Raw genomic sequence first — 20,127 nt, forward strand, 5'->3', positions numbered from 1 at the left:
TCTGTTGCTGTGAAAGCGTAGCTTTGGGTGCTATGGGGTGGGGGATGGGCTGAACACCTGCCTGTGTGTTCCATCTACTCCCTAGTCCTGTCAGGCTTGTGGGTTGTCTGGTGGTCATGAGCTAAGTACTTGGTTTCCTCTTCCATGGTCATCAGGTTGGTTGACTGTGCGGAGAAGAGAAAACAGTTGCAGAGCTGTGCTCTGCAGATGCCAAGATATTTGCACCTGTTTCTTTGCCATCTCCAGAGGCTACATGTTCCTCCACTGAGACCACCATCCTGCTTTCCCTGGAGGATCTTGGGGCCTTATTCTCTTATACTCTGCTCGCAAGTCAACAATTCAACTAGTTCCCCAGTCTAACAGGCACTACAGCAATCTGATTTCTTAAATATGAAAGGGAAACTTTTTTGTCATGATTACCATGGTGCTCATCTTTGTGGCTTTTGTATAATTTAATTTGGGGAATACTGTAACATTCTTATTAAAATGGGGCACACATTTTCCCTCTTTAAAGGGCTTAGCTGGATGGACCAGAGAACTGGGCATTTGGGATGGAGTAAGGAGCATGGGGTGAGGTTCTGCCCTTAAATATAAGTGGTCTCATATCCATGTCTTTGGCATAGTTAAGAGACTTGAGAAAAAAAATCTGGAAAGTTAACCGACCCCAAGTTGAGCAGTAGTAGATATGGGGATGGAGGGGGCAATCCCATAATGAAAGAGGCAGGCTCTGTCTGGGATGAAAGGGAGGCCATGGCCATGCTTGACCCCATGCCTCTTGGTTAAGTCCAGTGGATTGAGGGAGTGGAACAGGCAGCTGGCGGTTGGGAGAGCACATCGCCAAGCCCCAGCTCCTGGATCACTGCTCTTTTAGCCAGTATACACTTCAAGCATCGCCTAGTATGAGGCAGGGGAAATAAAGCCAAATGCACACCGTCCACTGCATCCCATGCTGAAACATGCTCCTTGCTGGGCTGCTGAGCTCAGCCAACCCTCTTCCCTCCCCAACCAGCCAAGCGCTCTTACTTTTCATGTCAGAGTTTTCACACATATCTGTGCGGGTAACAACTAAGTGGAAAGCATCGGAGTACAATTTCCTGCCAAATCAAAGTCACCGATACATGGATTTACCTCCCAGCAAGGTCATCTCTAGGACGGTAATGCAGAAGACGCATCCCAAATTCAGAATGTGAAAAATTATTTGAGAAAAATTATGAAATGTTTACACACGTTAGTTCTTTATTGGAAGAGGTGGTTCAGACCCATTTATATATGCAAAAGGGTAGGATGACAAAATACGTAATGGCCCTGTCACCTTTTCAAATATTTTACTTAAAATATACTTTATATTAAGCTTTAAGGTCACAGTGTAGGAAATCTCTGTAGTTGCCATTAAAACTACTCTAAAGAATACTTCCTGCACAGAATGATGCAGGATTTTAAAACAATATACATGCAGAGAAAGACACATATCTTAAGTGCAGAGAACACTCAGATATTCAGAACCCAGGTTTAGAAACAGTATTACTAGCACCAGATAAATACCGTTTTTCAGTCTTGCCCAAGGCTAGCCGCTATCCTGATTCCTAACTGCATAAAGTTTTTCTGTTCTTATGCTTTACAAATGGTCATTCAGTGTGTGTGCCTGTGTGTGGTTTCTGTCATTCAGCTCTGTGAAACCAAGCTACTACTGCAAATACTTACGGTTCACTCGTTCTCAACGCTCAGAAGTCTCCTGCAGTGAAATATGCCACCAGGTTTATTCATTCTACTGCATGCCTACCTTCAGAGAATTCTGGTTTGTGCAGTTTGATGCAATGAATTATTTTAGTATGTCTTTGGTTGACATAAGCGCGCCTATCTGCCAGGTTCGGGTTAAAAGGGTATACGCATGTTCAAAGTGCCAGCTTTCCAAAATGGTCATACTAGTTGACAACACCTCAAGCAGGGTAGGCTTCCTGTTGCTTACCACCTTGCCGGAGCTTGATTCTTTTTCATGCTTTCATTTTAACCATCTCAGTGGGGGGCTGGTGTTCTAATTTTGCATTTCCCGGATTACTAATAAAAATGACATACCTTTTCATGTTTACTGGCCATCTGGATATTCTCTTTTGTTAAGTGGATGTCCCAATCTCTTGCCCATTTTTCTATTTTTTTCTTGTTGATTTGTATTCTTTTTCAATTTTAGATCCAGGGCTGGAAAGTGTGGCCTTTGGGCCAAATCCAGACTGTTGCCTGTGTTTATGAATAAAGTTTTATTGAAACAGACATGTTCACAGAGACTGTCTAGCCCACAGAGCCCCAAGTCTTTAACAAGCGGCACCTTCCAAAATCCATCACCACCTCCTCCTCTACACTCAATTCTGCTGTGATATACATAGGTTGCGAGTATTTTCTCCCCCCTTTCTTGCCTATTTGCTTTCTTAATGGTGGTCCTTTTAGTAAACCTAAGTTTCAGAAAGTTAATAACTCCAAATTAACTGGCTTTTATAGTTTAGTGTTTTGGGGGTCTTATGAAAAATTTTCTCATTATAAGGTTACATACAGTCTGCTAAGTTCTCTTCTTAAAGCTTTATCATTTTACATTTCATACTGAGATCTGTAATCCATTGCAACCCACTTTTCTATTTTCTATTAAATTTTAAAATTTAACTGGCAAAGCATTTACTAGAAAGAATATCCTCTCCCCACTGCATTATCAACTTCAGCAAAAACCAAGTGACTATATTATATATGGGTGTTTCTGGAATCTTTCTTCTGTCCCAATGGTCAATTTGTTTATCTCTGCACCAATTATAATAATTTCTCTGGCTTTAGGACAGCTCTTCCTTGATACCTGGTAATATAAGTTCTTTCACTCTATTTCAGAAGATAGCCTTGACTATTATTGGTCTTCTGAATTTTCATTTGAATTTTTGAGTTTGTTTAATTTCAATTAAAGAACTTAGTCGGACTTTTAAGATTGCATTGAATATATGAATTAATTTGGGGAAAAACTGAGATTTTTAAAAAACTGTCCTGGAATCCATGAACTAGATATGGCCCTCTCAAGTTTTGTGATTTTTTTTTCCTAGAAACAGTTCTTGAAAATATGGAGTTAAGTAATGTTCCCTCGAGGCACTTGAGGAATTTTGATGCTATTGTAAGTGGTATTGCTTTTTAAGTTTTTCATTTTTTATGTTCACTGCTGGTATATTAAAAAACTATTTTTGCATAATGAGCTTAATATGCAGGGAGCTTGCAAAACCTAGTCATTCATTTCAATTATCTGTGCATTCCTCAGAACTTTCAAAGTACAAAATCATGTCAATTGCAAATAAAAGTTTTACTTCCTTCTAATCCTTATGCTCTTTAATTATTATTCTTCCCTTATTCTCCTGGCTACGTCCTTCTGCAGAATACTGAATACAATTACTGACAGTGGATAGCCTTTTTTTTTTTTTTTTCCCATCCTGGAGAAAACTTTCAGTATCTCGGTATTAGGTATGCTGGTAGTTATAGTTTTAGATACTTTTCGTCCAAGTAGGGAAGTTCCCTTCAAATCTATAACTTATGGAGAACATTAACGGATGCTGACTGTACCAAATGACTTCTGCATTCTAGATTACTTGTTTCTGTGAAGCAGTCCAGTGATTAATTTTTGATTATTAAATGATCCTTGCATTCCTTGGCCCAGTGAACTGGGTCCTGCGACCACTATAAAGAGGTTACTCACAATCGGAATGGAATTATCATGATTTAGACGAATCCGGATCCACTCTGTGTCTTGTGAAGAAACGGTGAACAAACTCTTCCAGCAAGGAATTAGGGGGTAAAGGACACCGAGTTAATCAACTAAAACTCTGCTAGAAACCTGTATTTGTTCCAAAATACTGGGAATGAGGGGCAGTGCACAGAACACAATAGTATTCGTGTCAAATAAAAGAAGAGATGATGTATCTGAATTATATAGTATCTGCACACTGCGCACTCTAACAATTAGACAAGCAGAGTGGCACGAGAACTGTGTATATTCTACAGATAAACTGTGTGGATGCCCTCTTTTACTGACACAGACTTAACTCCAAATCATCTATGTGTAGTTTATGAAAAGAGTGTCTTAAAATCCTTTTTGCTCAAATGTAGTTGAAAATGCTACAAAAGCCACCGCTTAGCCTTTATTGATGGGGCATTTGCTAAAAATCCATTTATCAAAGCCTCCCAACAAAGAGAAAAGTATTTAACTACCTAGTACCTAGCAAATGTCTCACCAACAGCACATATCCTGTGTTAGTACATTTTGCCACCTTAATACTCAAAATACTGCGTTTTCCCAAATAATTCAAATCCCAATTTGCAGAGAATTACTATTGGACTGCATTTTAAAAACATGATAGAACTGCCATATATATGTTTAATGTTACCGTCCTCATTATAAACTCCTGGTGATTCCAAAACTTCATTTGATACAATGGTTTATTCAGAGCTGATAGCTTCTGATAGCTTTCCTATTGGAATTTATGTCAGAATTATGGCTTTTAGTATAACAATTTCCAAGACAATAGTTTTCCCACATTCATCCCTCTAACAGATCTCGCCTTGGTATGATTCCCTGATATGTAAATACAATTTGAATTCCAAAATAAATATTAAATATGCACCAAGTTTCACTTCTGTATAAATTATCTCGTGCCCAACGGGTTGCAGTATTTTGCTGAAGGCTTTGCTGCTTCTTTCATTCCTAGGGATCCTTCTCTGTGAGAAATCAGGTGGAGATAAATTTAATTCCTAAATGGCTTCCCCATTCAGAAACATGAAGTCTCAGACAGTGACATCTGACTCCCTATTACATTTTGGTCTACTCAGAGGGTTTGGACTTCACAGGAGATTCTCCACATCCAGTACATTCACATTCCCTCTCCTATGAATCCTCTGATGGCTATTGAAGGCTGACCTGTGGTGGAATTTTTTCCCACACTCGTTACATTCGTAGGGCTTCTCTCCTGAATGAGTCCTATAGTGTACAGTGAGGTAGGACTTCTGAGAAAAGACTTTTCCACATTCATTACATTCGTAGGGCTTCTCTCCTGAATGGCTTCTATAGTGAACAGTGAGGTTTGACATCCGAGAGAAGACTTTCCCACATTTACTACATTCATAGGGCTTCTCTCCCGAATGGATCCGGTGGTGGATGGTGAGATAGGATTTCTGAGAGAAGAACTTCCCACACTCGTAACACTCATAGGGCTTCTCTCCTGTGTGCACTCTTTGATGTCTAAAGAGGGATGAGTTATGGGAGAAGGTTTTCCCACATTCACTGCATCCATAGGGCTTCTCTTCAGAATGACTCCTGTAATGGATAGTGTAGTACGATAATTCAGAGAACAATTTTCCACAGATGTTACATTCATAGGACTTCTCCCCTTTCGGAAGTGACTGGTGCCCACTGAAGGCCGAACTGTCAAGGAAGATTTTCCCACATTCATGACATTCATAGGGTTTATCTCCTAAAGGAGCCGTAGGGTGGTCAGTGACACAGGAGAACTGAGAGAGTTTTCCGCATTCACTACATTCATGGGGTTTCTCGTCTGTGTGTACTTTCCGATGTCTAATGAAGGCTGAATTTAAATTGAAGGTTTTCCCGCACTCGTTACATTCATAGGGTTTCTCTTCTAAGTGACTTCTATAATGTATAGTGAGGTACGACACCCGAGAGAAGAACTTCCCACACTCACTGCATTGATAGGGTTTCTCTCCCGTGTGGGTCCTCTGATGTGTAATGAGGGTAGATTTTCGGTAGTAGGATTTCCCACATTCGTTACATTTGTAAAGTTTCTCTCCCGTATGTGTTCTCTGGTGGTCACTGAGGGCAGACTTGCGTGAAAAGGATTTTCCACATTCGTTACACGGATAGGGTCTCTCTCCTGAATGATTCCTCTGGTGTAGGGTGAGATGGGTCTTCTGGCAGAAGGTTTTCCCACACTCATTACATTCATAGGGCTTCTCACCTGAATGAGTTCTCAGGTGTTGGGTGAGATGTAACTTCTGACAGAAGGTTTTCCCACATTCGTTACATTTATAGGGCTTCTCCTCTAAATGTGATCTCCGATGGACGGTTAAGGTCCCCTTTTGGCTGAAGGATTTCCCACATACATTACATTCGTAAGGTTTTTCTCCTGTGTGGGCCCTCTGATGGATTATTAACTTTGACTTTTTACAGAAGGATTTCCCACATTCACTGCATTCAAAAGGCTTCAATTCCATCTGTGATCTCTGGTAAACACTAAAATTTGACATCTGGATGAAGTCTGACCCAGAGTCATTCCAATCATAGGGCTTTTCCCCCATATAAGCTCTCTTATGAGCAAGGAAAACAGCATCATTGTCTAAGGCTTCCATGCATTCATTATATTCAAAGGGTTTCTCCAAAATACTAATTTTCTGAAGAATACTCTCTTCATTTTGAGAATAGCCTTCCCCATTTTGATTACATTCATAGGGTTTCCCTCCGTGGTACATCTTCCCACATTCACTACACTCATCTGGTTTCTTTCTCGCATAGCTTCCATCACTAATAATTAATTCTGAAGTAGATTCTAAATTCTTTCCACAGGAGACACATGTATGAGATGTTACGTTTGAAGGAACAAGGCTTGTTTCCACATTACATGTTTTATCAAATGCATTCTCTCTCTCTTCAACCGGGGTTTTGCTGTTGATAGAAATAGCTTGCCTTGAATGTTCGTCTTCACTTCCTGGGATTCTCTCTATCGGGTCATCCGCCTTCCAGACTTCTTCTAAAAAGGAATAAAATTAAACAAACTTTGTGAATCTGAACACACCGGGTATCAAATGGGAGTGGTGCTCAGGAGCCCTACTGAGGAACTGACTCTGGCTTTACAGCCAATCTCCACAAATAAAAATAATCACAAGCATATAGTCTTCATTTCCCCTTGATGTGTCATATAAGACAGACAGACAAGACACACACACACACACACACACACACAACACACAGGAGTGGGGCGGGGTAGGCACAGGGAAGGGATGAGTGTGGGACAGGACCCAGTATTAGAGAAAGAAGGGAGAGTAAATTCACACTAAACACAAGTACCTTTGTTATCTCCCAAATATGTTCAAAACTTTGGTAGAAAAGGTGAAAAAAACCCAAGAAATGATGAGCAGAGGGCACTATGACTGAAAAAGCAATAGATTAAGGAGGACTCGTGAGCACAGTGGTCTGGTGGGAGAACAAGAGCAATCACTGCATGAACTTTTAAAGAAAACATCCAAGTACGGATTTAACTGGGAGTAAGAGATTGCAATTTATATTAAATTGTAAGACACTGCTGCACACAAAGATTACCATAATGACATCCTCACTAGCCCAGACACTTCCAAAATCTTTGCCCTTCTATTCTGCACGTAAACCAAATAAACATTCTAAAAATTCCGATCTCCTCATCTTCAGAGACCTCTTTACCACCAGGGCTCCAACTCCCCAGCCCTAGTTCACACTCATCTGGAGGGAGAGCTCGAGGCACCTCAACAGCCAAAAGAAATGTAAGATGGGACCAGATAGCAAGAGACTGAGCCACGAACATTGGCTCTTGGAAGTGTTCTGACAGTCACTGAACCCTAGCTGCATTTGGGTGTACAACAGAGCGTGGCGGCTGAAAGCCTAGAGATGAGGCTACCTTGATTCAAATCCACTTCTAACACACTGCTGGCCAGGTCTTGAGCAAGTTACTGAACTGTGATGCAGCTTCGCATAGCTACAATGTGCCCAGATCACTGGGAAAGGACCAACTTAGTGCATGCTGATCGCTCAGAACAGTGTATGATATGAAACAACGGTTCATCGGTTTTCTTTCAATCTGCTGACTTAAATTTGACAAAACCAGTCACGTCCCTGACATAACACTGATGGAGTCCTGAAAACAAGCAAGAATTCCCATATGTGCAGGTTTCATTTAGTTTTAGTAGAAAACCTTAAATGTCAGATTTCAAAAACTGCCCCTGCAGTATTAACTTATTTATTTCTATGCTTCTTACAAATTTCGGGGGTCCGGGGATTGAGCCCCGCATGGGGCTCTATGCTCAGCAGGGAGCCTGCTTACCCTTCTCTCTGCCTACTTGTGATTTCTCTGTCAAATAAATAAATAAGATCTTTAAAAAATAAATAAATAAAGCTCTTCTTCCTTTAATTCTTAAAATAGCTTTAACATAAAGTTGTAAATAACATGTAAGTGCTCTGTGTGAAAGCGAAATCCAAACTAGTCCATGCAGCTATGTTCTCCTTTCCTAACTAAACCGTGTGCCTGCGGAGAGTGTGGAAACATTTCCTAGCTTTCCTGGAATCTCTCTGTCGTTAGAAACTAAAGTAGTTCCTAATCTGATCAAATGGGGGGCTTTCAGGTTCCACCCTGTTTTATCAAATTTATAGTTGAGGATAAATTATGTCTCAATGGATATAGATAATAAAGATCTTTCTTCCCTAGGTCCTCAAGTCCATGAAAAATCTACAGAATGCCTTCTACACATTACATACCAAAACAGAATGAAAAGATCCTTCCCCTTTGGAGAATTACAATTCACGCAGAAAAAGAGGCTGAAGGACAAAATATATAATCATATCTAACTTTCATAGTAACTGTGGAATGTGTATCAAGAGAAGGGAGAAACAAGTGTGGTGAGCCAGTAATTATGAGAGCATAAATAAGAGGTGAACTTTTCAGGATAAAGCTCTAGAAGTTCTGTTGCACAAGAATGTGAATCTAGTTAATATCAATGAACTGTGTGCCTAAAAATGTTAAAATGGTAAATTCTGTTACGTGTTTGTGTTTTCTTGAGCCTTGGTGTTTCTTTTGGGGTAGGTTTTTAAAAAAATGTTTACTTATTTCTAAGATTCAAATACAGTCAATATACCATGTTCTATTAGTTTCAGACATATATTATTATTTTTTTATAACTACAATTTTAAGAGGAAGGAAGGAAAACATGTAATTTGGGTAAGAAAAGCACACACAAAGAAGAGCTAGGATAGTCTGGAGATCCAGACCAAATGGAATTTGACAATTCTGGGTTAACGGGTTAGTCTGGGGAAACGGGACATGAATTTTGATAGGCGCCATCACACCGTACTGAACGGGACCCGAGGAAAAGAGATTGTAACATCTATTTCAGAAGAAACAGAATAGTTATGGGCTCATCTGTCAGCCTCGTGTTAAATCAGCTGGATGTCTCCACTGAACAGACTTTGCAATTTCCAAATAGGTTTCACTGTCATCCAGGTATGAGAAAGTATCTTTTAGGCTGATGTCAGAAGAAACGAAGATTATGCAGGAAAATTTTAAAGCATTTCACAGGAGATAAGAAACAGGAAGCAGGGGAGAGAAGACCAGTCCGATGTATTAAACAACAGAAGTGGGGAGGATGTGCAGGGTGGTTTGGAGAAGTCTGCAGCCGACTGTCAGCCCTTCTGAGGAAAAAGGGACTGGGGACCCTCTGGTACCGGCCTCTGTCAGGTAAGAGTTCACGGATTATAGGCATTCAATATCAACTTGGAAGAGGAGCATATACACAAAGAAAAAGGCCTGAAAGTTGAGATAAGATATACCTTTTTAAGGGACACAAAGAAAACAAAAGAATGGAAAACAGGCTCTTTTCCTCCCGGGCTGCTCGAAGCCGGGCCGTCATCATGAACGACGTGGTAATTATCCTGACCAGGAGGTTCACGAGCAAGCAACTAGGTTAGCGGAAACAAATGATCACGGATGTTCTTCAGCCTGGGAAGGCCCCAGTAGTTCGGGAACAAGTAGCCGCAACCCACACGACCACACCAGATGTCACCTTCATATCTGGATTCAGAACCAATTTTGGTGGCAGCAACACAAGTGGTGTGGCATGATTTAGGACTCCTTGGATAATGCAGGGAAAAACAAAATGAACCTAAACACATGCTCGCAAGAGGTGGCCTGTATGAGAAGGAAAAGACCTCCAGGAAACAGTGCAGTGAGAGCCAGAGCAGAATGAAGAAAGTCAGGGGGATGCCAAAAGCCAGTGCTGGTGCTGGCGACAGTGAGCCGGAGACCGGACAACAGGAGCAGAGATTCCGCAGTGACTATCAGTGGTGGTTGCGCAGATTTTTCATGAGAACAAATAAAATAAGAACTTTTAAAATAAAACTTTACTTATTTTTGCGAGAGAAAGAACATGACCGCATAAGCAGGGGAACGGTCAGAGGGAGAAGCAGACTTCCCGCGGAGCAGGGAGCCCTGGGATCATGACCTGAGTCGAAGGAAGACGCTTAACCAACTGAGCCACTCAGATGCCCTGCAAACCTTGATTTTAAAGTAACTTTTTCCCTCTCTTCCACAAACCTTCCTCACTGCCCCTTAGCCTGTGGTCTCAGGAATCTGGCACCACCCTGAAAACAACTAACAAGGCTGGCAGCATCCCCACAATTCCTGCTGAACTGGCCAGATCCTAGAAACCCCCTTCCTTGCCATTTGGGAAGGCCACAGCCCGCGGCGGCCTCCTTTGCCCAGCAAAGCAACAAAGCTCTTATTGCTCTGTACCCCGAGCTGTCGGGAGTTATATTTGGGCTCTGAAGCACAGTATCATGTGACAACCAACTTCGGGCCTGTACCCATCGCTGTCAAGCAGAGCACAGAGGAGCACAGATGCACTGACTCGAGGTGACAGCCCGGCCTCACCCGCTCAGGGAGGGGGCAGATTTTGGTGTCTGTGTGCACAAAGGAATGGGTAAAACAGGCAGGAGACCAGCCCGAAGCACTTCATGGCAAGGAAGGAAAGAAAACAGAAGACGGAAAGAATGAATGAGAAAGTCTCAAGTTCATTTTTCTCCAATACTTCTGAATGCCTGCCAAGAAAGGAATTCTGTGGGCGCCTGGGTGGCTCAGTGGGTTAAGTTCCTGCCTTTGGCTCAGGTCGAGATCCCAGGGTCCTAGGATCGGGTCCCACATTGGGCTCTCTGCTTCGGTGGGGAGCCTGCTCCCCAACCCCCGGCCTGTCTCTCTGCCTACTAATGCTTTCTGTCAAATAAATTAAAAAAAAAAAAAATTATAAAAAGAAAGGAATTCTGTGCTATGGGCGCGGTGAGCTCCTGGGGACACAGGAAGAGGAAGTGACCGGAGCCTCAGCACTGGCCATTGTGGAGAACGCCCGCCAAGTGTAAACCAAATGTCAAATCCGAAAAGCAGTGTGCACGTGGCCCTGGAAGGAGCATGCTGTCTGCGGCCTGGAGGTGTGACCGGGGCACCAGTGGCTTGGGGCTGCCCTCAGTCCTTCCTGAAGCGGGACAACCATGTTCTAACCTACCTGGCTGACTCTGACACGGCACTTCACCTTCGGCTACCCACGGCTCCTCTCCCTGTTCCAACTTGAGTATCACTTTGGGCTTGGTGCTGTCGTAGCCTGTGAAGGAGACACGGAGGCAGACTTGGACCGGCTGCTCCCCTCTCAGATCTCTGAGTCCAAGGTGCTGCCTCAGAGGCTGCAGGCTAAAACGTGGCTGGTTTTGCACCTTCGCAAAATCCGAACGTTTTGATGGAGAGGCCGACATATGAATACCCAGCCTGGTGCACGAGGGGAGTGAGATGGTCCTACCACTTGTTTCTTCAAACTTGAGGAAAAATCACGACATGGGCAGTCCCTCCACCCCAACCCCCACCCGCGGGGCAGCGACCCACAAGCAAGCTCTCCTCACCCACAGAGACGAGATGGCTGTAGTTCTCCAGCATCACATCCCGGTACGTGGTCTTCTCATCGGGCTCCAGCTGCTGCCACTCCTCCTGGGTGAAGTCCACGGCCACGTCCCTGAATGACACTGGCCCCTGCAATGGCACCGGATCAGAGCTGGTCAGGTGGAGGAGGTGTGCGGGCTCGGGAGCTTACTGAGCTCACAGAGAAAAGTGAATCGGGAACACTGAAAACCTGACCGGGTGTTACAGGCTATGGAATGAAATCAAACCTGAAGGGAAACACACAGCCTTTGGGTTCTTTCACGTGCTCCCTAAAATAGCCAAATCCTGAAACCAGAAAACCAACTGAGGTCCTGTGTTGCAATGGAACCGAATTCTGGGGTATGTGAGATGAGTAAGACACCACTCCTGCTCTCAGAAAGCTTCCGGCCCGGGAGGGCAATACCATGGAAATACACACGCACTCTGTCTCTTGGCCTCCCACCCCACCGCGGCTTGGGGGCGCCCATGGCACTCAGTTGCTGGTTTCTGCCTTCCCGTTCATCTCTTTCACCTTGGACTTTTACCTGCAGTGACCTGCATGACTAGGGGTTCTACCTCCTCCGAGTTTTGGGCCAAACACCACATCTACAAACACCTCACTCTCGCAGCAGTAACTGGCACTGACGGACGCGCAAGAGGTCAGAGCGCCCGAACAGAGAGCAGTTGAACAGACTCTGAATCTTATGTCGCCTGGTTAGGGTTCACAGATGCAGCCGGTAGGCCACAGGATTAAGGAGGAAAGAGGATGCAGAGGTGTGAAAAAGACACTTCCACGGAAGAAAAAGGCAACCTACAGGATGGGGAAAATATCTGCCAATCATGTTTCTGGTAAAGCCTCATTCTAGAATACAGAGAGAACTCTTCAAACCCACCCAACAACAGAAACCAACATGATTCAAAATGGGCCAAGGACTGGAACAGACATTTCTCAAAGACGACACACACGTGTCCAAGGAGCATGTGGGAAGATGATCAACGTCACCAGCCATTAGGGAAATCAAATCAAAGCCACAGTGAGTTACCACCTCCCGTCCCTTAGCATGGCTACTACCAAAATGCCTACAGATAACACGTGTTGGAGAAATCGGAACCCTCGTGCACTGTCGCTGGAATGCAAACTGTGGGAGCCACTACAGCCAGGAGAGCTCCTCAAAAATTAAAAATAAATCTGGCATTAATTTCCCATATGATCCAGCAAGTCCACTTTTGGAGACACGCTTAAAAGAACCAGAAGTAGGGTCTTAGAGAGGAATTTATGCACCCACGCTGCATCGTTCCCAATAGCAAAAATGCAAAAGTGACCCAAGTGTCCATTGACAGATAAAGAGACAAGCAGAATGCAGGCCACACATACAATGCAAGCAATATTTGGACTTAAAAAGAAGATTCTGGCATCTGTTCCAACATGGATGGACTCTGAAGACACGATGCTCAGCGAAACAAACCAGTGACAAAAAGACAAACACTGGATGAGTCCACTTAGGTGCTGAGAATAGTCACAATCAGAGCGACAGAGAGGACAACACTTGTAGGGGCAGGGGGAGTTGAGGCATTACTCTGTAATGGGGGCGGAGCTTCAGTTTTACAAGATGAGAAGTGTTCTCGAGACGGATGGTTGGTGGTGGTTGCACAAGCACATGAACGTACTTCATGCCCGTGAGCTGTATGTTTTAAAGGTAAAATGGTAAATTTCATATTACATGTAACTTATCACAATTAAAAAAAAAGGAAGAAAAAAATTGAAGTAGTGTCTACCTGCATTTCCCTAGTCCAGTAACTTCTAGAGCTCTGCAGTCATCCCCCCCGTAAAGAAAAGAGTGAAATGGGATTATTAGTTAAGTATATTCACACGAGCTATGAGGAATTCCTCTCTCAAAAACTGAAATTTTTAAAAAAATCAAGAATCATCAGCTAATTGCAGAAAACGGTGTGAATTAAAGATAGGTATCAAGGTGAGCAGCTAAACTATGACAGAACGAATTTCATAAAGGAAACAACTTCTATTGATTTGTATTTTTCAATAAATTTAGCAGGACACAGTTTCCAAAAAATGAGAACATTCTCCAAAAAATAGCCAGCAGAGATTACTTAGAAATTAAAGATCAAATTGTTGAATTTTTTTAAAAACCCCCAAGTAAGAGACTTACGTAATAAATGGGACACAGAATATCTAACTTAGGAATTGTCTCCAATAACAAGAAATTGAAATGATGAAATAAAGCTTGAGATACAAAAGCCATATCGGACAGATTCCACTTTCAGAAAGAGAAAACAAGAAGGAAGAACACAAAGAATCAAAGGCAGAACAAAAAATGATACGTGAGCTGAAGAATCACACAAGCCTTCATGTCACAAGGGGCCATTCAATTTGCAAACAAGAATACTGGGGGAGGGAATACAGATCTAGAAATTTCCCAATAAAATGCCCCACACCAAAAAAATGGAGGAAAAAAATTGCCTAAAAAGTTACAGGTGGGGGGAAAAACACCACTGACCCTGGAACCTGCCATTCTACTTCTCACCTGAGAAAAACCCTTGGACAACTGTCCACGGCTTGTGAAAGAAAAAGAATTGCAAACCCAGAACTGTACGCCAAACCAAGCTATCATTTCAGCCTCCAGATATCAGAATCTTGCAAGAAAGCAGGACAACTGATTATCACAGGAGACACTTTCCTCAAAATGTTCAAGATATCCTCTGCCGGAAGCAAGCGAGAGGGCCACCCCAGAGGGCCATGGGGATGCTGGAGCCTCCTGAAGGGGGTGTTTCCGATGCCACTACTGCAAGCAGTGGTGCTCCAGACTGCTGACACACGACTCCTGTTTCAGAAGAAAAGTGCTCAGCAGACGCGTCCCTACGCCCTGTTTACAAAACATGTATCAACACAGGGTTTTCTACCCATGACGTAGGTGCCACAGTCGAGATTGCCCGAGACTGAAGGAGTTGAGCCAACAGAGAATCCAGAGCAGGACACTGTAGTCGATCCGGGCCAAGTGAACTGATGAAGTGCCATGGAGAGTCACAAGTTTTGTGTTCAGTGAGTCCACAAGGCAAGGATGGGAGGGGTCAGAAGATTGACCACATGATCAGTACGACAGCTGGATACCACTCGTATCAACACCAAATTCCAAAATGAGATGTTAGCAAACAGAATCCAACACCAGAATGAAAAAAATAATATATGATCTCTAAGTGGTGCTTATGCCAAGAATACTGACTTGTTCAATCTTCGGAAATCCATTCATGTAATAGGCTACTCTAATATGGCTAAGAAAACACTTTGATCGCCACTAAGGTGCTGAAAAAGCCTCTGACAATGTTCAAAATACATACCTGATATAAAAAACCCTCAAGAAACTAGGAGTGGATACTTCACTAGCATGAATGTGTGTATACTCACACACTCTCATACCCTAATACACAGAGTATGTGTGATACATGTACAATCTGAATCACAGGCAAGCACACACAAGTTATACAGACACAGCTGCACAGGCACGGGCATGTTTACGCAGTCTTCTCAGTTCTCAAGTCAGGGTTTTACTTAATGGACAAACGTAAGAGACAATCCCAGTAAGGTCAGTAACGAGGCAAAATGTTCACTGCCTCCAGCTGGAGAAAACAACTAGGTATATTAATCAACAGAGAGAGTAAAACTATTTCTATTTGCAACGGATATGCTATACCCCAAAACTCAAGAGAATCAACAACAAAACCAACTCAATGAAAGAACAGTGTTACATAAAATCAGGACATACAAAGCAATAGGCCCGGGGGAGCCTGGCTGGCTCAGCTGGAAGAATGTGCAATTCTTTATTTTATTTTTTTTAAAGATTTTATTTATCCATCTGACAGAGCTCACAAGTAGGGAGAGAGGCAGGCAGCGAGAGACGAAGGGAAGGAGGCTCCCTGCTGAGCAGAGAGCCCGATGCGGGGCTCCATCCCAGGATCCTGGGATCATGACCTGAGCTGAAGGCAGAGGCTTTAACCCATTGAGCCACCTAGGCACCCCAAGAATGTGCAACTCTTGATCCCAGGGTTGTCAGTTTGAGCGCCACGTTGGGTGCAGACTTAAATAAACTTACAAAAAAGAAAGGAAGAAAGAAAGAAAAAGAAAATTATTTTTAAAAAACTCAAACAAACCCAACAGCCCTTGTTACATTAACAGACTAAGAAGATATAATTCAAGCATATACACAGTTCATGGAGTAACAGAAAAGATAAAAGCGTGAACAAGAAATGTACAAAATCTATACTAGGAAAGCTTTAAAACACTCCTGAAAGGCACAGAAGCACACGTGAAAAAAAAGGAATGATGTTCTTTGTTCCTGGATGGGTCAACACTAAGATATAAATCACTCTGCCTTCACTTACTTAACAGATATGTGATCCCAACAAAAATACCAAAAGCTTTATTCCTTGAACTATGTGAGCTGGCACTAAAGTTCATATGAGGGCAGAAAAAATCAAGAACTAGGAAAATCTCAAAAAAAAAAAAAAAAAGCTGTATAGGGGGCCTAATCCCTACCAGATTTAAAACACAACCTTTATGATTAAAAGGGTTCGGTGTCAGCATACGGATGGAGATAGGTCAGTGGAACAGAGCACAAAGTCTAGAAGTAGACTTGTATGATTACATGACACATCATGAGGACCTGTGATATTATAATACATTATAACAATCCACTGATTTTTAATGAACAGTGTTAGAGGAACTATAGTCATTTGGGCATGGATGAAACTGCATCCATACTCCACACCATGAAAGAAAAAAGTCCAACTGGATCAGTGAATAAATATAAAATATTAAAACACACAGAAAAAAAAAATGGGTGAATTTTCCTATAACCCAAATGTAGGGAAAAGTTTCTAACTATGATTCAAAATACAGGGAGGCATTAGGACTGCTTTCAACAAAGACAGACAAGAATCAGATTTACCCTGCCGCCTGAAAGGACACCAAAAAACAGAATATACAAAGCAGTGGCTTTCTTTTTTTTTTTTTTTTTTAAAGATTTTATTTATTTGTTTGACAAAGATCACAAGTATGCAGAGAGGCAGGCAGAGAGAGAGGGGGAAGCAGGCTCCCTGCTGAGCAGGGAGCCTGATGTGGGGCTCAATCCCAGGACCCTGAGATCATGACCTGACCGAAGGAAGAGGCTTTAACCACTGAGCCACCCAGGTGCCCTCAAAGCAGTGGCTTTTAAGACACGGATCTTGAAGCAATAAAGGGCAGCAATGAAGAACAGGAATCAGAGATAGGATATCAACAAGGAGAGGCCTCTAGTTACTGCCCTGAGAGTTCCCAGCCCTGGAGCAGGGAGGGAGAACCGAGAAGAGGTGAGGAGGGTTGACAAACTGGGGGAAAAATGCAGGGAAGGACAAGCCACCACAGAAAATGACACATCTACTGAAATGGGCCTAGAACTGACCCAGATGTTACAAGTGGCACTGATCATTAAAATAGTTTATTACCGTATTCCTTATGTTCAAAACATCTGAGTAGGAACAGGGAAGACATTTAAAAAGACTCAAACTGGGGCGCCTGGGTGGCTCAGTGGGGTAAGCCGCTGCCTTCGGCTCAGGTCATGATCTCAGGGTCCTGGGATCGAGTCCCGCATCGGGCTCTCTGCTCAGCAGGGAGCCTGCTTCCTCCTCTCTCTGTCTGCCTGCCTCTCTGCTTACTTGTAATCTCTCTCTGTCAAATAAATAATAAATAAAATCTAAAAAAAAAAAAAAAAAAAAAAAAGACTCAAACTGAACTTCTACAGATAAATACTACAATGTCTGAGAAAGTTAACACCCGACTAGATAAACACAGCACCAAAAAAAAGATCAGTGAACAAGAAGAACAGCCACAGGAGCTTTTATACAATGAAACACACAGAGAAAAAGGAATTGGAAGAGAACAAAGAATATCAGTGAGTTGTGAGACGACTTCAAGCTGCGTAACACACACGGAAAAGGAGTCGCTGAGGACAGATGGAGGGAGGTGGGGGGAATATTTGAAGGAATACGGTCAAAAATTTCCCAAAGTTGATGAAAATCATAAACACACAGATCCAAGAAGTTCAATGACCCACAAGCACAGAGACCGGAGGAAAGCAATACCAACACACAGCATAACCAAACTGCTCAAAACCAGGGATAAAGAGAAAAGTTCAAAAGCATCTAGAAGAAAAACCAAAAACCGCAGGACAAACGTAGGAATGGAGAGGATGACATCACATTTCTCTTGGGAACAATGGAAGTGGGAAGACAGTAGGGGAACACATCTGAGGTACAGGAGAAAACCCAGCAAAGCTCCCCTGAAACTGTAAGATTTTTTTTTTTTTAAAGATTTTATCTATTTATTTGACCGACAGAGATCACAAGTAGGTAGGGAGGCAGGCAGAGAGAGAGGAAGGGAAGCAGGCTCCCCGCTGAGCAGAGAGCCCAATGTGGGGCTCGATCCCAGGACCCTGGGATCATGACCTGAGCCGAAGGCAGAGGCTTTAACCCACTGGGCTGCCCAGGTGCCCCGCTCCCCTCAAATTAAAGCCAAGGCAAAAATAAAGGACTTTTCTGACATATAAGAGCTGAAAGACTCAGCAGCAGCTTAAAGTGTCCCAAAATTCAGAAAGAACTTATCAAACTCAACATCCCAAAACCAAATAATCCAGTCAAGAAATGGGCAGAGGACACGAACAGACACTTTCCCATAGACATATACCTAGGGCCAAATGCATGTGCCTTACATGCAAAGATGCACAACATCACTCATCATGAGGGAAACACAAATCAAAACACAAATCAAAACGAGATCCCACCACACAACTGTCTCAATGGCTAAACTCAACGACACAAGAAGCAACAGGGGTTGGCGAGGATGCGGAGAAAGGCGAACCTCGTGCACTGCTGGGGGTAATGCAAGCTGGTGCAGCCCCTCTGGAAAACAATATGGTAGTTCCCAAGAAAGTTGAAAATACAAATACCCTACAATCCAGCAATGACGCTCTAGGTTAGGAATTTACCCAAAGGATACAAAAATACAGACTCGAAGGAGAACCTTCGATGTTTATGGAACCCCGATGTTTAGAGCAGCATGATCCACAAGAGCCAAACTACAGCGAGAGCCCAAATGTCCCCCCACTGAGGAATGAAGACGATGTGGTGTATATATACAATGGATTATTACTCAGCCATCAAAAAGAATGATATCTTACCATTTGCAATGACCTCGATAGAACTAGAGGGTATTATGTTAAGCGAAGTAAATCAGTCAGAAAACGACAAATTTCATACGATTTCACTCACATGATTCATAAATATGGGATTTAAGAAACAAGACAGATGAACATATGGGAAGGAACAAAAGAGGAGAGGGGAATCAAACCATAAGAGAACACGATGAGGGGTGATGGAGGGATGTGGTTGGGGTTGGGCTAGATGGGGGATGGGCATTAAGAAGATGTTTTGATGAGCACCAGGTGTCCTATGTAAGTGATGATTCACTGACCTCTACTCTTGAAACTAATATTGCACTGTAAGCTCACTCATTAAAATTTAAATAAAAATTTGAAAAAGAAAACAAAGAACGATTAGAGGTGTTGAAGGAAGTCCTTCAGGCAGAAGGAAAGTAAGAGCAGATAAAAATCTGTATCTACATAAAGAAATGAAGAGTACCAGAAATGGTAGCTATGCTATTTTCTTATTCCTTAAAAAATAAGTATTTGCTTAAAAATCACTAGTCCTATGGGCTTGATTCTACTTGTAAGAGTAAAATGACACAACAGTGTGATGACCCAGGGGGAGCAATGGAAGTCACAAACTCCCTACATTCTAAGCAATAAATGGTACCTTACCTGAAGATAAACTGTGATGAATTAAAAGTTTCATACTATAAATTGCAAAGCAATCACAAATAACAACTGTGTTAGAGCTAACAACCGCACACAAGACGTAAAATGGGATCATAAAAAATACACAATCGAAAGGAAGACAAAAGCAGGAGAAAGAAACAAAGCCAACAGTAGATGTCCGATGGATCTCACTGTAATTACGTCACCGCTAATCTTCACCGAAACATTCGGGAGAGGGGTGAGGACGAAACCGGGTTGCTGAGAATTGAAACGGGAATGAGATTAAGAATATATTTGCTAACGAATACTTTGCTGGGACGCCTGGGTGGCTCAGTGGGTTAAAGCCTCTGCCTTTGGCTCAGGTCATGATCCCAGGATCCTGGGATCAAGCCCCATATCTGGCTCTCTGCTCGGTGGGGAGCCTGCTTTTCACTCCCCCACTTGTGATCTCTGTCAAATAAATTAGTAAAATCTTAAAAAAAAAAAAAAGAAGAAGAATACTTTGCTTTATTATTTACTGCACAACCCAAACGAACAGTAAC

The 20,127-nt window shown here is 42.7% G+C and overlaps 1 protein-coding gene across 2 annotated transcripts in view; it reads right to left on the reverse strand.

Annotated features, from left to right (window-relative positions):
• Window positions 1-1,208: 1,208 nt before the first annotated feature.
• RBAK (RB associated KRAB zinc finger) overlaps window positions 1,209-20,127 on the reverse strand; it is a 65,537-nt gene continuing 46,618 nt past the window's right edge. For both annotated transcript variants that reach the window (XM_059155642.1, XM_059155641.1), the window contains 3 exons: window positions 11,708-11,834; window positions 11,320-11,415; window positions 1,209-6,773 (listed from right to left, as the gene is read on the reverse strand). In XM_059155642.1, coding sequence (XP_059011625.1) covers window positions 4,855-6,773; window positions 11,320-11,415; window positions 11,708-11,834 — 2,142 coding nt within the window. In that variant the 3' untranslated portion in view covers window positions 1,209-4,854. The remainder of the gene's footprint in view (window positions 6,774-11,319; window positions 11,416-11,707; window positions 11,835-20,127) is intronic.

Source organism: Mustela lutreola, chromosome 17 (assembly GCF_030435805.1).
Source record: "Mustela lutreola isolate mMusLut2 chromosome 17, mMusLut2.pri, whole genome shotgun sequence".
Taxonomy (NCBI): domain Eukaryota; kingdom Metazoa; phylum Chordata; class Mammalia; order Carnivora; family Mustelidae; genus Mustela; species Mustela lutreola.